The 15,314-nt window shown below is 45.9% G+C and overlaps 2 protein-coding genes across 15 annotated transcripts in view; one reads left to right on the plus strand and one right to left on the minus strand.

Annotated features, from left to right (window-relative positions):
• The window catches only part of GTF3C1 (general transcription factor IIIC subunit 1), a 70,555-nt gene extending 68,325 nt beyond the window's left edge, over positions 1-2,230 (minus strand). For both annotated transcript variants that reach the window (XM_045875212.3, XM_064592886.1), the window contains exon 1: positions 1,970-2,230. In XM_045875212.3, the coding sequence (XP_045731168.1) occupies positions 1,970-2,190 (221 nt within the window). In that variant the 5' untranslated portion in view covers positions 2,191-2,230. The remainder of the gene's footprint in view (positions 1-1,969) is intronic.
• The window catches only part of KATNIP (katanin interacting protein), a 184,139-nt gene continuing 171,045 nt past the window's right edge, over positions 2,221-15,314 (plus strand). For 11 of the 13 annotated variants that reach the window (XR_010411933.1, XR_010411934.1, XR_010411935.1 and 8 more), the window contains exon 1: positions 13,322-13,376. Coding sequence is in view for 7 of the 13 variants with exons in the window: in XM_064592887.1 (XP_064448957.1) it covers positions 13,337-13,376 (40 nt within the window). In the remaining 6 variants the exon portion in view is untranslated. Of the gene's footprint in view, positions 2,477-13,321; positions 13,377-15,314 lie in introns of those variants that run through there. The other 2 variants (XM_064592888.1, XM_054507570.2) reach the window with 2 other exon arrangements.

Consider the following 15,314-nt stretch of genomic DNA (forward strand, 5'->3'; position numbering starts at 1 on the left):
ATGAACCTTGAACTCAATGTGTCTCAAAGTATATTCAGCACCTTGCCCACCTCCCCTGAGACCACCATGCTGCTCTTCTGTGTTCCCTACTAACAGCGAAGGACATCAATATTCACTCAGGAACCCAAATATCAGGAACCAGAAGCCATTATCCCTGATTCCCCCCTCTCCTTATACCCCACATCCAGTCACCAAATCCTCTTGATTCTTCTGCTTCATATGTCTTGATTCCATTTGCTTCTCTTATTTATTCTCACCTGCACCACAGTAAGCAAAACTGATGTGGAGAACAAAGGCAAGAAGGAAATTTCCTTATAACCTGCAGCCCATTGTCACTTAAGGCAGGCAGAGTATAGCTCCTCCAGAAAGCTCCCAACTGTCTTAAAGTTAATGCTTTTCTAGAGGGAAAAACCACCTTAGCTTACAAACAGCTAGGCCTCCAGGGTCCTGGTGAGTCTTCTTTAGCATAGGAGTCCTTTTGGAAACCTCCCTTTGTCTTTACTTCCCCCAACTTCGAAGTGTATAAATCAGTCCTTCCTCACAACCCCAGTGCAGCTCTTTCTGCCTGTCGGCCCTGTCCCCCGGGCTTTAACGAAAGCCTTCTAGCACCAAAGACTCCTGCAGAATTCTTTCTCCCCCATTGGCTCCGAACCCCAACCTACAAACCATATCAAAACCATGACTGGTTGTTTGTGATTGGATTACTAAAATCTCTCAACTTCACAGTTTGCCCTCAGTCTGACCCTCCTTTGGGTGCGGTGGGGGGAGGGGGGAACTTCCAACTGTTCTTTTGGTAAAGGATAAACTCTTGATGTGGGTTAAAAGACCACTGATTACCTCTTCAGTCTAATCTCGTTAAGGACAGAGAAGATTCTGTACCCCAAACTTAAAGGATTCAAATTCTGGGTTCTGCTCTTGCTAGTTGATAACCTTGAACAAGTCGCTTATCCTCTCTGTGCCCAAATTTCCTCTTCGGGAAAATGGGGGTCATAATACCCACCTCCTAAGGTTATTGTAAAAATTAACTTGCTATATGTCAGGATCTTAGCAAGTCCCAGCTCACAATACACATATGTAAGTGCCAACTATTATTCCCCATTCCCCATCTCCCAATCCTACACTTCAACCAAACTTAACTTACTTCTCTTCCTTGAGGCATTCACATTTGCTATTCTCTCTCCAGAATACTCTGCCAACTGGTCACCTAAATCCAATCTTTAAGTCTTGTTTTAGACAATATTACCTCTGGGAACTTCTCTCAATTCGGCATAACAGCACAGACTATAGGGACAGACTGCCTGGGTTCAAATCAACACTCGGTCACTTATAATCTCTGTAACGTTGGACAGGTTACTTAATCTACGACTCAAGCTTCTTCTTCTGCAAAATGGGGAAAATAACAGCACCTATTGCTGAGGATCAAGTGAGTTCAATCTCCTGAAACTGCCAGAACAGGAGCTTATAATACAGTACCAGGCCAAAAATAAGCACTCAATAAATGCTAGCCGCTGTTGTTATTATTACTACTGCTAAACTTGCTGTTCTGCAGATCTCTAGTTGCCTTAGGCTCTCTAGCCCAGCACTGAATGAATGCCCCACAAAGGGCGGCTAAATTCAACGGTCTCCAGTCTTGATCTAAACTGACTTCCTATCCACCACGAAAGAAGGGTACTCTGAAGCTTGAAGAATACCGCCCCCCCGCCAGTCCTGCTCACCACCACCCAAGCACCTACACGGACCGAATGGGACATCATTAGACGACCCCAAACTCCATCAGACGTCCGAGCTCTGCCAGGCCCGAGGGACCCCCAGCCACCCTTACACCGCGCCCCCCATCGGACTCGCGGTCCTCCCCCGGCGCCACTCCTTTCCCCCGCCCCCTCCCATCAGAACCTGGGCCCCTCCCAGCGCCATCGGACGCCGGGCTCTGCGCCCGCCCGCCCGCCCGCCTCAGGGCCAGGCCGCTGACCGGTCCTGGAGCTGGAGGTCGGGTCGCTCCCGAGGCTCTTCATAGAAGCTGATGCCCGGGTGAGTGGCAAGGGCCCGCCAGAGGAACTCCTGCGTGTAGGGCTCCAAAGGCAGCGGGAAGGGAGGCACTCGCGTCTCCAGACGGCTCCACAGCGCGGGCAGACACAGGCCATCAAGCCCCTCCAGGGCCACCTCGTCCAACAACGACTCCAGCGCGTCCATTGCTACTTCTGTTTGCAGCTCCCCGGGCGCCTGCGCACCAGGACACTAAGGGCCCTCCAGCGCGCCTGCGCACAACGATTGGCAGCCCTGGGAGGTGGGTTGGACCTAGAGATAGGAGGAGGAGTTCCAGAGCTCCGGCGTGACGTCACGACCTTTGGGGGCGGGATCAGCCCGCGGGACTCCACCGCCATTGGTCCGGAACCCCGCAGTAACCAGGGGAACTGCAAACACTGTAGGGGCCGCTTCCGGTTCGAGCACCCGGAACCGCCGCCTCTAGGGATGGACGGTGAGTGTCCGTGGGCCCCTCCGGGCGGTCGGGCAGTTATTCTCCCATCTCTCCCTCGGCTCCCTCGGACAGAATCCTAGGCAAGAGAGCCCTGGGCCGCCACTGACTGACCCAGGGTGGTCTCTGGTCGGAGGGAAAGGGAGACCTAGTCGTCCGGGATGGGAAGAAGAGGCTGGGGGGGAGTGGTCAGTGGTTTGGCCACTGTGCAGAGCTGTGTTGGTGTAGGAACCCGGTACAGGCCGGGGGCTCAGAAGAGGTTCGGAGTGGAAAGGAGAGGTAGAAGTCTGAAGGGGGATCTTGTGTGTCTTCCTCGGGTGCGGAACTGTGAAATCTGGGAGTTGGTATGGGGGTATGCGTCATCCTGGGGAGTGCGGTCGTCAGCTACTGGGCAAACGGAGTTGGTAAAGTGGGTGGACCAAGTCGAGGGCATACTCTTTTTCCTGAGCTTTGATGTTAATAGTACTGTTCAGTGCCAGGAACTCTGTAAGACTGTCAGGTAACACCTCGTTAAGCTTCATAACAGCCCTTTGAGGTCAGTGGTGTTACCCTGTTTTGCAAATGAAGAAACTGAGGCTCAAAGAAGTTAAGTTAACTTGCCCCAAATCAAACAGCCAGCAAGTGGCAGAGTAAGAAACCCAGACACTCTGTCTCTGGAGCTGAATTATAGAGCTTTGAGATTTGGAACGGATTTCAGAGGCCCTTCATTCCAGACGTTGCAAATGGCGGTATCTGCAGAGGCAAATCTGGTGGGCTGGATTGGGCTGTGACTGAAAATCAATTCCCTTTTTGAAAGGAAAGCTTCTCGCTCAGTTCCAACCAATTATTTTCCTGGGGCACTTCTCTAAATACCATGACAGCCAATCAGTCTGAGGGCCAGATGGCCAGATGCCGCCTATGGGCCACTATTTTGGGGTCCCTGATTAGAATCATGGAATTGACCATTCAAAACAATCTAAAAATAGGCTACTCTAATCTCATTTTGAAGGTAGGAAGACTAATGTCTAGACAGACTGTTAGGATCTGTGCTAGAATCCAGATCATTGTTCTCATTTCACCACCATCCCTTACTTCTGGGAATGTGTTCCTTGTACCCACTTAATGCAGTGTGGGGAAAAATTTTTTTTAATTGAACAGTCTGATAAGTACTTAAAAGACGTCTTTGCCCTTTGTACTTCAGAGGTACTATAAAATGTCATTTGCAGTTTGCCTTGTGGAAAGATCAATGTAACATTGCTACAGAACAACAGTTCTCAAATATTTTTGATCTCAGGACACCTTTATGCTCTTACCTCAAAAGAGCTTTATGTATCGTAGATCTATGATATTTACCGTATCAGGAATTAAAGCTTAGAAAATCTTAAAACATTCATTTATCAGTTACTTAAAAATAACAGTAAATTTGGGGCGCCTGGGTGGCTTACTTGGTTAAGCATCCAGATCTTGGTTTCGTCTCAGGTCATGATCTCATGGGTTGTGAGATTGAGCCCCACGTTGGGCTCCACACTCAGCAGGGAGTCTGCTTAAGATTTTCTCCCTCTGTCCCTTCCCATGCTCACATGTGCTCTCTCTCTCTCAATAAAATAAATCTTAAAAAAAAAAACAGTAAACCCGTTACTTTTGAATATAATTAATAATTTTAATGAAAAATAGCTATGCCCCATCCAAAAAAACTAGTAGGAAGAGTAGCGTTATTTTACTTGGTCTTAAATCTCTTCAATGTCTGGCTTGATAGGAAATAGTTAGACTCTCATTTCTGCTTCAGCAACCAAATTGTTGTGTCTTTTGGCTAATGTATATGCAGAAAGTCTGGCCTCACAGATTTTAATGGTAGACATTCTTTTTCGATACTACACCAAAACTTAGCAAGTGGTAGTTTCTTGAAGGGTATGTACTGTGTGTGCCATCTGAAACCAGATTGGTGAACTTTTGTACTCTGTTACATTAAAATCCACTGGTTTATCTTGCCCTTTTTTCAGATATTTTACCCATGTATGATTTTAGTACATTAGGCATTGGTCATGTGGAAAATGTTGGCTTACTGAGTTATGCAGATCTTCCACATGTTGACATTTCAAATTCCGTTATGTAATATCAAGTGGAATGTCATTATGCAATATCAAGAAAATCCCATTTGTTAATATCACCACCTATCTCATTTTTTTAGAAAAAGTTTAAGCTGCTAAACTCAAAGTAGTAGAAACAAGTTTTCATTTGGGCAACAAACACTATCGGTTGTTTCCTTGAAAGGACTGACTCACTTTTTTTTACATATTTGAGAAAATGTCTGTGAAACACCCAAGTCTGAATAACTATAGTTTGTTAGTTATGCATTCAAGTAAAAATGGCATTCTGTACGTATGTGGCTAGTTCAGCTGGTAACTCAAACAAGCACACGAGTGTTTTCTTTGGCTTGTAGCAGAAGTGCTTGATGTGCACTTCCCATTTTGTCACACAGAATATTAAAAAGATGTGTACTCCTGAGATGAAATTGAATAAAATTAATTTTTAAAATTTCATAAGGATATTCTTAGGTGAAAGTGATTTTGTTGTTTTGTTTTATCGTGAATACATGGCAATAAAGAATATAATGATTACTAGGACAGTTTGGTGCTGCTGCCTTGTAGCAACTCAGGCCACAAGAAGTTTTACCTGCTGTTGCTTTCCCATCATCAGTGCAAATATCAACACAGTGAAGATGTCTTAGAACTGTGATGAAAATAGTTTTGTCCTTGTGAACCCCTCTTCCTCCCAGGGTGTGGGGAAAACATTTGAGAAACATCGCTATAGACCATTTTCTTTCTTTCTTTTTTTTTTTGGAAGATTTTATTTATTTATTTGAGAGAGAGAGAGTGAGCAAGAGAGAGAGCACACACACAAGCAGGGGCAGAGGGAGAGAGAGAAGCAGACTTCCCACTGAGCAGGGAGCCTGATGTGGGGCTCCATCCCAGGACCCTGGGATCAGGACCTGAGCCGAAGGCAGATGCCCAACCGACTGAGCCACCCAGGTGCCCCTAGACCATTTTCAAGAAGTCAGCTCTGTCATCATCTCGCTCACCCCTGGAGCATTATCATGGCCCAATCAAGGCACCTGTTAATTTTCAGATTGGTTACAAAAAGGAAAAACTTGTTCTCTTTAAGAAAGCATTTGCCCTGTGGCGCCTGGGTGGCTCAGATGGTTAGGCATCTGCCTTCGGCTCAGGTCATGATCCCAGGGTCCTGGATTGAGCCCCGCTTCAGGCTCCTGGCTCGGCAGGGAGTCTGCTTCTCTCTCTCTCCCTCTGCCTCTCCCCCTGCTCATGCTGTCTCTCCCTGTATCTCGTGTCTCAAATGAATAAATAAAATCTTAAAAAAGAAAGAAAGAAAGCATTTGCCGTAAGATTAGATTTAGCATTCAAAGGATCCCTTTTCCATTACAGTTTTTAAAACTGAAAACTAAAAATTTACACAACAGTTTTATAGGCATATACCTGTTGGGTAAAGTGAAGCATACCATGATAAATTGTAAGTCTAGCCAACTAGATAAGCCAAGCCTGGCCTTATTGAAAAAATATTTACTTCCCAAACTTACAAAGCCTAAGTATCTACCAAGTATCCCCAAATTGGACTGTAATTTGGTTGATTCTGCATGTCCAAATCACCATGGTTTTTCACAACATTTTTCCTGGCCCATTGGTTTTGATTTGGAGCATGTTTTATCTGGCTCTGCAATGCGGCATGATGTAATGTTGATATATTTGGGAGGCTATATACTGGTGGATTCACATCTCAACTGTGTCCTCTGACCTCTCTGAGCCTCAGTTTTCCTGTCAATAAAATCGAGCTGATGATAAGGCTTACTTTGTTTTGTCTGGTAATCCACTGGTGAATTCAACGAGACTATGCATGAACGCACTTAACACCAAGTCTGGCATATAAAAAGTGCTTCGACGTGGTAGCTAATGCTGTTATTATCTGCAAATGGGCAGACTTCAGCTGGCAGAAGGAGGAGGAGGGAATCTGATGAAGCTCTCTAGCAAATAATAATCTCTGTAATTAGCTCACTGTTTGTTTATAAGAAAAGCCAACGTGACATTTTTTATTTACCTGAATGTGAACTAGCAACTTGTGAGTCTTCTGCTATGAAGTGTTCACCTTTATGTTAAAGTCACATTTCCTCCAGTGCTTTTAAAATATGAGATGGTTCAAGAAAAAAAAATATTTCTACTCAGTTTTCAAGGAACATAATAATTAGACAAAAGTTCAACACATCAATGTAATTAGAAAGGATTTTAAAGCTGTTCGTTTGCTTTTGCTCTCCCCAGAGCAAATATTCAACATTTCCCCCGCTTATCCTGTTCATTTGCTTAGTACACTTCCTCAAAGAATTAATAATGCCAAGATGAAATTTAGCCTAGCTTGTCTAAATAATCCCAAACTGCAAAATAGGTGACAGTTGAATTAGTAAGGTTTTGTTGAAAGTACGCTGTCGGCATGTCTGGTCTCTTCTATTCTGGTACAGTGTTCACCTGGGCTCCCAGTGATTTGTCGATTTCTCCTACTACTTAAAATAAACTAAACCCAAGATGATGTAAAATAAAATAAAGCAAGCATTCAGCCGGCAAAATAAATGTGTGGTCCATGGAGTCTCTATGTCTGTTCTGTCTTCCTTCCTTCTTCACGCCCATCCTTGAATCTGTTTCATTTCTTTTCCTCTTGTATTTCTCAGTATTCATCCCAACCTGTGATTTTTAGCTTACAGAAAGTTGACACACATGTGTTGCTTATTCTTCCTTGGGACATTCATTTAGTAACTCCACATTTCAGTGCCTTCCGTGTGCTAGAACCCAGAGATATCAAGATGAGTAAGACTGGATCCAGGTGAAGGGTAGATGGGAGTTTATTGTATTCTTCTTTCCCCCCCCCCCTTTTAAAGTAGGCTCCATGCCCAGCATGGAGCCCAACATGGGGCTTGAACTGACGACCCTGAGATCAAGACCTGAGCTGAGATCAAGAGTCGGATGCTTAACCGACTGAGCCACCCAGGCGCCCTTCCTTGCATTACCTTAAAACTTTCTTTAAGTTAATTTTTTTGAACATAGAAGTTAAAAATTTTTTCACCTTAAAAAAAAAAAAATTGCGACATAGCAAATTTGAAAATGAGTTCTTTATATCAGAGGTTACAAATTGGGGGCCTCTGGATGAATCAGCCCACAATCATGTTGCCTTGGCCCGTAATGTTTTATTTTTTTTCAATTTTTGAACGACTTGTCAACATTGAAAAATTGAGGGATTTCTCATAAATATCTGATTGTGATATTTTCTTAACAAAAATCAATAAAGTCTATTAACACCAAATCAGAATTGTGCACAGCAACAGCTTCCTCATAGTTGGAGCTAAATGGAGACCACCCCTTAGCAGGAAGGTGCACTTTCCAGGATGCCACAACACCTACCTGACTGGCCCCCCCCTCATTGCATGTGTTCCCTGCCTGGGCCCCAGAGGCATCTGAAGTTACCATCCTGCTCTTGTACTCACTTGGACAATTTTGGAAATCCCTATGGGTTACTATTGCGTGGCACAGTGTACTATATATGTTTGTTCTCTTCGTTTTAATCTGAAAGAAAAAAAAGAAGGGGGACCTATTCTCTGCCCTGAAGAACTTCATAGTCTGGTGAGAAAGCCAGTCATCAACAGCTAACTATAATCCAACAGGGGAGTCCCTAGAAGATAGCATTCGTAAAGGTCTTCCCCTTTCTCAAAGCAATGTGGCTCCCTGCCTGCTTTTGTAAATAAAGATTTATTGGAACACAGCTATGTCCATTTGCATATAAATGCATGCAGTCCATGGCTATTTTCATGCTTCAGTGGCAAAGTTGACTAGTTGTGGCAGAGACCATATGGTCCATAAAGCCAAAACTCTTTACCATCTGGCCCTTCCCTGGAAAAGTTTGCTGACTCTTGCCATAGAGGATCCAGTTGAGGTTTTTTTTTTTTTTTAAGATTTTATTTATTTATTTATTTTATTATTTATTTGTTTATTTTTTTGACAGAGAGAGAGAGCACAAGCAGGGGGAGCAGCAGAGGGAGGGGAAGAAGCAGGCTCCCTGGGAGCCTGATGCAGGGCTCGATCCCAGGACCCTGGCAGATGCTTAACCATCTGAGCCACCCAGGCACCCCTCCAGTTTGATTCTTGAGACAGCACCATATGATACTCACTGTCATTGGGCCCATTTATACCCCGCAGCTAGCAGGTAGCAGAGCTAGGACTCAGCCAAATAAAGTATACGCTCTAGACTTTGTATATGTCTAGAGTATGTCATCAAAGACCTGTCTCAAACTTGTCCCCGTTGGTGTGTGGCCAGGTTGTTACACTTGGGAAGTGAGTCTGTGGGCAAGGCCTACCCCTTAGGCTGGTTGAAGAACAAACACAGTTTAAAAGGCACGGCCCTTGCCTACCTCCTTGGCTCCCTTGGGATCTGACCCCTTGGCTGCTCTTCTGTTTCCAAGTAGGAGAGGGCTTACAAGGAGCAACATGGTTAGTTGGGAGGAGGAGCTTGGTGCTGTTTACAGCACGCTTTATGTAAGAATAAGGAAGTGTCCATTGTCCTCAGTGGCACCAGACTCACTGCTGTTTGCCCCATGGATTTGAACAGCTTGACCCTTATAACTTTAGCAGTTGCCCCAGGGACACAGAACCTTAAATCAGAGAATTTTCCTGGGGAAGCCGTGTGCCTCCCTTCCCCTATCCCTTGGTTGGTCTGCTGGTCTCCAGTCTCATGTTTAGATACCCACCCCGCCTCATGTCCAGAGGTATTATAGTGGGCTGAACTGGGTCCATTGATGTGTTTTTCTGTATTTAAAAATAGTGATTTCTCATAAAAACCTGGATTTTTCAGTCTCTCCATGGAAGGGTGCTTTGGCCCTGCTGGGCCTACATTTCCACAAAGCCCCGGTCCTCCAGCACTGAATGTTGGTCCCCCTTGACCGTGAACATGTGATGACAGTTTGACCTCTTCTGGCCAGTGACACCGGTCATCAAATGCCTTTTTCTTGCATTGAGAATATTAGCCTAAGCCTCTAGGCATCTGAAATTTCAACCGCTGCCCAAGCCATCTTGGGAAGTTGGCCATTTCTTGTGCACACCATATTCTTTCCCATCTCCCTGCCTTCCCCTTGCTGTGTTCCCTGCCAGCTGTCACCTGCAAGTCACCTCCACACCATGGATTACAGTGACTGATACCACCTGCAGAATTAACTCCTCCCACATGGTGGATCCCATGGCCCCCTCGTGTACCCTGCTGTATCACAGGTATTGGGCTCCATGCCTTTCCTCTTCCTTGAGGATAGAGACCCACTCTCGTTCTTTTGTATACCCAGCACCTGGCCCAAGGACTGGCACAGGGAGATGTACATGAGTGTTTGCTGGGCTGACATTGTAACCAGGAAAGAGATAAACTGATTTGTCCAAGTGAATTGCTGGCTGATCTCCATAAAACAGGCAGGGAAAAAGCCCTTGCAGCCAAGCCTACAGGACAAGCTTCCAGAGATCTAGCTGGTTCCTCTTTCGCTAATGAGAAAAGTATGGTCCCCCCAGACATTGTCCTTTGGAGTAGTTCAGGTGAGTCCTAATAACATGCCTTCACCTAGCTACCTTTACTATACCCCCAGCCCCTGTTGTGATCCTGTTCTCCCTCTACTTTTCAGTTAGTGTTCCTGTCCTCCCATTTTCTTTCCCAGCAAGGTCACCATCACTCCCACCTCCTGCCTCATTTTTGACTCTGATGCTACCTTGACCACCCTTAGCTGATGGATTCTCTGGGGACAGTCCCTGACTTAACATGTCATTGGAGGATATAACATGTCATTGGTGAATGCAGCACCAGGCAGGAAGTTGGACCACCACAGATGCCTGGTCATCAATCCATGCAGGGACCACCACGCTCTTATAAACTCTGAGTGACTTTGCATGCAGTGTGTGTGTGTGTGTGTGTGTATGCACGTGCACATGCATGTGCACGTGTGATCTCTCTCAAGACTCCCAAACTATTTTGGGGGTGCTTGGGTGGCTCAGTTGGTTAGGTGTCCAACTCTTGGTTTGGGCTCATGTCATGATCTTAGCGTCCTGAGATCAAGCCCCACGTTGGCTTGGCGCTCAACACAGAGTCTGCTTGTCCCTCTCCCTCCCCTTCTGCTCCTCCCCCAACTCACTCAAGCACTCTCTCTCTCTCAAATAAATAAATAAATAAATAAATAAATAAAATCTTCAAAAAAAAGAATCCCAGGGGCAACCTGAGTGGCTCAGTCTGTTAAGCGTCTGCTTCAGCTCGGGTCATGATCCCAGGGTTCTGGGATTGAGCCCCACATCGGGCTCTCTGCTCAGCAGGGAGCCTGCTTCTCCCTCTCCCTCTGTATACAGCTCTGCCTACTTGTGCGCTCTCTGTCAAATAAATAAATCTTTAAAAAAAAAAAAAGGATCCCAAACTATTTAGATACCATTTTATGAACCTACCTAAAATCAAAGAGAGTGAGTTCCGGAAGAGACTTAATAAATCTAGTCCAGAGAACTTGATAGATTTGTGAACTCTAAGGATCCTATGCAAGAATACAAGTTTAGAAGCCTGCAGGGGGCGCCTGGGTGGCTCAGTCTGTTGGGTGTTTGCCTTTGGCTTGGGTCATGATCCCAGGGTCCTGAGATTGAGCTCCACATTGGGCTCTTTGCTCAATGGGGAATCTGCTTCTCCCTCTCCCTGTCACTCCCACTGCTTGTGTGCTCTCTCTGTCAAATAAATAGATAAAAGCTTAAAAAAAAAAAAAAAAAAAGAAGCCTTTTGGGACCAGGCAGGTAATATAAGTGTCCAGGGTCTATTTCATTATGCTGCTTTATGTCAGATTCTTTCAACACCTATATGCACTTTGCATACCTGGGAATATTCCTCAATTTCTTTTATTATTATTATTATTTTATTTTTTTAATCAGAGAGACAGAGAATGAGCACAAGCAGGGGGAGTGGCAGGCAGAGGGAGAAGCAGGCTCCCCGCTGAGCAAGGAGCCTGATGCGGGACTCGATCCCAGGACCTTAGGATCAAGACCTAAGCTGAAGGCAGCCGGTTAACCGGCTGAGCCACCCAGGTGTCCCTATTCCTCAATTTCTTAAAGAATTCAGTTGTCTACTAATTCCTTGAAGTATGATGGCTTCCTCCATCCCTCCATCATCTGTATAATAGAGATAATAGTTGTCCCACCCCCTGGAGTTATTGTGAAAATTAAAAGCATTCATAGATGCAAAGCCCTTAGATCAGGACCTGGCATATAATAAGTACGTATGTGTTCGCTGTAGTTAGGATGATGACAATAATGATTCTCACTTTTGCTGGAAATGTGGACACAAGGACCTTCACTTTCATCTTTACTATAGGGGAAAACCTATCAGACCTGCTGATAAATGGCAACTTGGACTGGACCTCAGAGGCAGGGAGACAGCCAGCCAGCGGGGGAACCAGAGGACACCAGGCCATCTGTCGGCCCACTGTCCTCAGCTTCAGACAACTGTTGCCAGGCAGGAATGCAAGCCCTGTGTTGACAGATCTTTCGGTTTTTCAAAATAATCTGGAACTCAGGATTTTAAAATGTGATATCTCCCAAGCTGTAAATGTTGGCTGAAAAAGAATTTTTTTTTCTTTTTTCTTTTTAAACATTATGGAGACCCAACAAATATCTGTGGGCTGGATTCAGCCAGTGAGTAACTTCCGATCTGGTCTGACCGCTGTCATTTATCAGATGTTGAGGCCGTGGCCTGGGGAGTTAATGTGCCTACAGAGGTGGGAGAACAGGCCCAGATCCATTTCTATCCAGTGCCCCGCCCCCCTCCAACCTCCTAATGAGCCCTTGTAGTGGGAAGTCCCGTCTCTTGCCTGATTTGAGATGGAGATTTTATTTTAAGCCTGCAAACGGCAACCCTGAAAAACCAGGGCAGAGGATTAGACTTGCTCTCCTGCTCTCCCTGTCTTCGAGTTGGTGCTCACGAGGTGAGCCTTCCTCATCTGGGGAGGAGAGGAAGAAGCAGAGCTTGTAGACACCTACCCAGGGGGCTTCAGTTCTGAGGCCGCATGACCTCCGGCGGGGGGGGGGGTTCGTTCCTTCATCTCTCAGTGCCTGTACTCTGAAATTATAAAATGGAGATTAATAGTAGGACTTCCTCATAATGCTGCTATGAGAATCAAATGAATCCATCTATTTAAAGCCTTTAAAATGGTGCCCAGCACTTAATAGGCTCTCAGTAAAAATTAGCTGTCAGAGGAAGGAACGTATCTTTTTCTTTAGGATTCCAGGGGAGCTCATGCATCATTTCCTGTGTTTTCCAGGACTACTTGGCAGCTCATTGTGGGGGGAAGGGAGGAGTGGAATGCAAATACTCAAAAGACACTTTAATTTGGATACATACACACAAGTTCGCATAGATTCACAAGCGCAGTGTCCCCACTTGTAGTCAGTGGGGGCCTGGGTTGGCCTGTGTAGTTGGAATGAGTTTGGGAACTTGTATGATGGATACAGAGGTCGACCAAAGTACATTTTAGCCTGGGAAGCATGCTGTCACATAAGCCACTGATTAGATTACAGAAGTGTGGCATTTTCTTATCTTTACTGTTTCAAATGAAAAAAAAAATCAATATTTTCCAATTATCTCCAGTGGTGTATTAAACTCACTTTGTCATATTTCATTTCACCATCTGAGAAAAAGCAGGGGGATAGGGTCAGGAAAATACATTGTGAGAGAAGATGAAGTCTTTATAGTAGTTCATACTCATGCCTCCTGTCCTCCCAGCATTGTCCATTCAAAATTTTGGTCATTCATTCATTCATTCATTCACAGATTCCAGATATGTCTACTGATGTCCATTCCATTCCAGGCACTGTTCCAGGTATGGGAAATTCAGTGATAAAAAAAAGCCAAACAGTGGCCATATTGGGAGGGGATGGGGGAGAGAGACCACAACCACACTAACAAGAAAAAGATCAGACAGGGGCTGTGCAGAGGATAAAAAGTAGGGAGGATGGTGGACTAGTCCTCTCTGAGGAAGGGAAGTCCCTTCCGGCTGAGATCTGATTGATAAGAAGGAGCCAACAGGAGAGGACCATGAGAGCAAAGGACCCGGAGAAGGAAGGAATCATGAATCCAAGGAGCTGAGGAAAGGCTGGCGGGCTGCAGGGGTGGGTGGTGTGGGTGTGAGCATGCGCCAGCAGAGAGAGAACCATGCAGAGGGAAACGCACTGGAGGGTCAAGCAGGCAAGGGATACAGTCTCATTTTTAGTTGGCTACCATGGGAAAAGCCCAGCAATAACGGAGGCAGGAGTCCAACCAGGTGGCTCTGCAATGATCATGGGCCTTGCAGAGGGGTGATGGGGAGGAAGGGACAGATTCGGGATATGTTTGGGAACCAGAGTCCAACAGAACTCACTAAGATCCATGAACATATAGTCAGCCATTTGTGGGGGAGTGAACTACTTACTGCTAAGCACCTACTATGTGCAGGGCACCGTTCTAAGCATTTCACATGTACCATCTTAACGCTGACAATAGACCGAAATGGAATCGCACTATCAGGGGTTCCAAACAGGTACTGAGAAGCTGAGCCAGACAGGCTGACCCACAGCCTACCCTCTCTGCCACTGCACAGCATTGTCCCCAGGCTCTCATGTAATTATGAAGGCCGCCAAAGAATGCATGGCTAAGCATTTTTAGAAGTGCACAAGCAAATGCGTGTAACAGTGTGCAGGTTATAAACAACCATTTCTGGCTGGCAGCTGCTGTTGGGTTTGGAAAGGAAAAGAGGAGCTTAGCATGACTTGTTTATCTCAGGTAATTTGGCAGTCAAGTGGGCCCCGGGAATTTGAGTTACACAGAAAATGCAAAGGAAGACTGACAGGGTTATTGTTTCAGGCTTTCAGAAGAGAGAGTGTGACTTAAAGTCCCCAGAACCAGCCTGGAGGTGCACATGGGGAATTGGAAGGAATCGGAAAGTGTGTCGCAGAGCCCCTGTTTACCTGTCTTCCAAACAGTCACGCTTTTTGTCTAACAGATTTCTGTTATTATGATGAGATTTCCTTAAAGAGCTCTCCCCGCTCCCCTGCAAAAATGGTCCATGGCATCGAGGTAAATAATGGGAGATTCTCCAGCCTTCTGCCTCATTACCTATTAGGTTAGAATCTAGAAGCCTGCTTTGTTGGATCTATATAGAGCTTTAAAAAAATTTTTTTAGTTACTTGTCAATATTTAAAACTTAGAAACTTTCTCCTAATACTGGACTTCTCTGGAAAAATCCGATCTGATGAGACTGGGCCCACATTCCTGCACGGAAACTGGCAGCTGGAGCCTTATAGCGATTCCCCAGGGCCACCTGGGTGGCTCAGTTGGTTAAGCGTCCATCTTGGTTTTGGCTGGGGTCATGTTCTCGGGGTCGTGAGATCAAGCCCCACTTCCGGCTCTGTGCTGGGTGTGGAGCCTGCTTAAGATTCTCTCTCTCTCTCCCTCTGCCTCTGCCCCCCAGCTCTGGCGCACTCTCTCTGTCTCTCAAAAAACAGAACGATAACAACAAAACCAAATAGCGATTCCCCTTGGGCTGGGCAGGTGCTCCCCAGGCTGCTCTGTCCCCACCCTGCCACCTTACTCTGCCACAGGTGTCTTTGCAAAGGCTGTAGGGGGGTGTCCAGGAAGCTGGGATGGGGCTAAAGGCCTGTGGGGGTGGGGTAGTACAGACAGTGGGGTTGGGGTGTTCCCATTCCTGGACTTGACACGAGGGGGTGCTGGCAGGCAGCAGGGAAGTGAACACTGGGTTAGCAGCCAGACTGACTGTGAACCC

The sequence above is a fragment of the Mirounga angustirostris genome, unplaced genomic scaffold, assembly GCF_029215605.1.
Source record: "Mirounga angustirostris isolate CCGP_5_RB_7025 unplaced genomic scaffold, mMirAng1.0.hap1 SCAF_5, whole genome shotgun sequence".
In the NCBI taxonomy this organism is placed as follows: Eukaryota; Metazoa; Chordata; class Mammalia; order Carnivora; family Phocidae; genus Mirounga; species Mirounga angustirostris.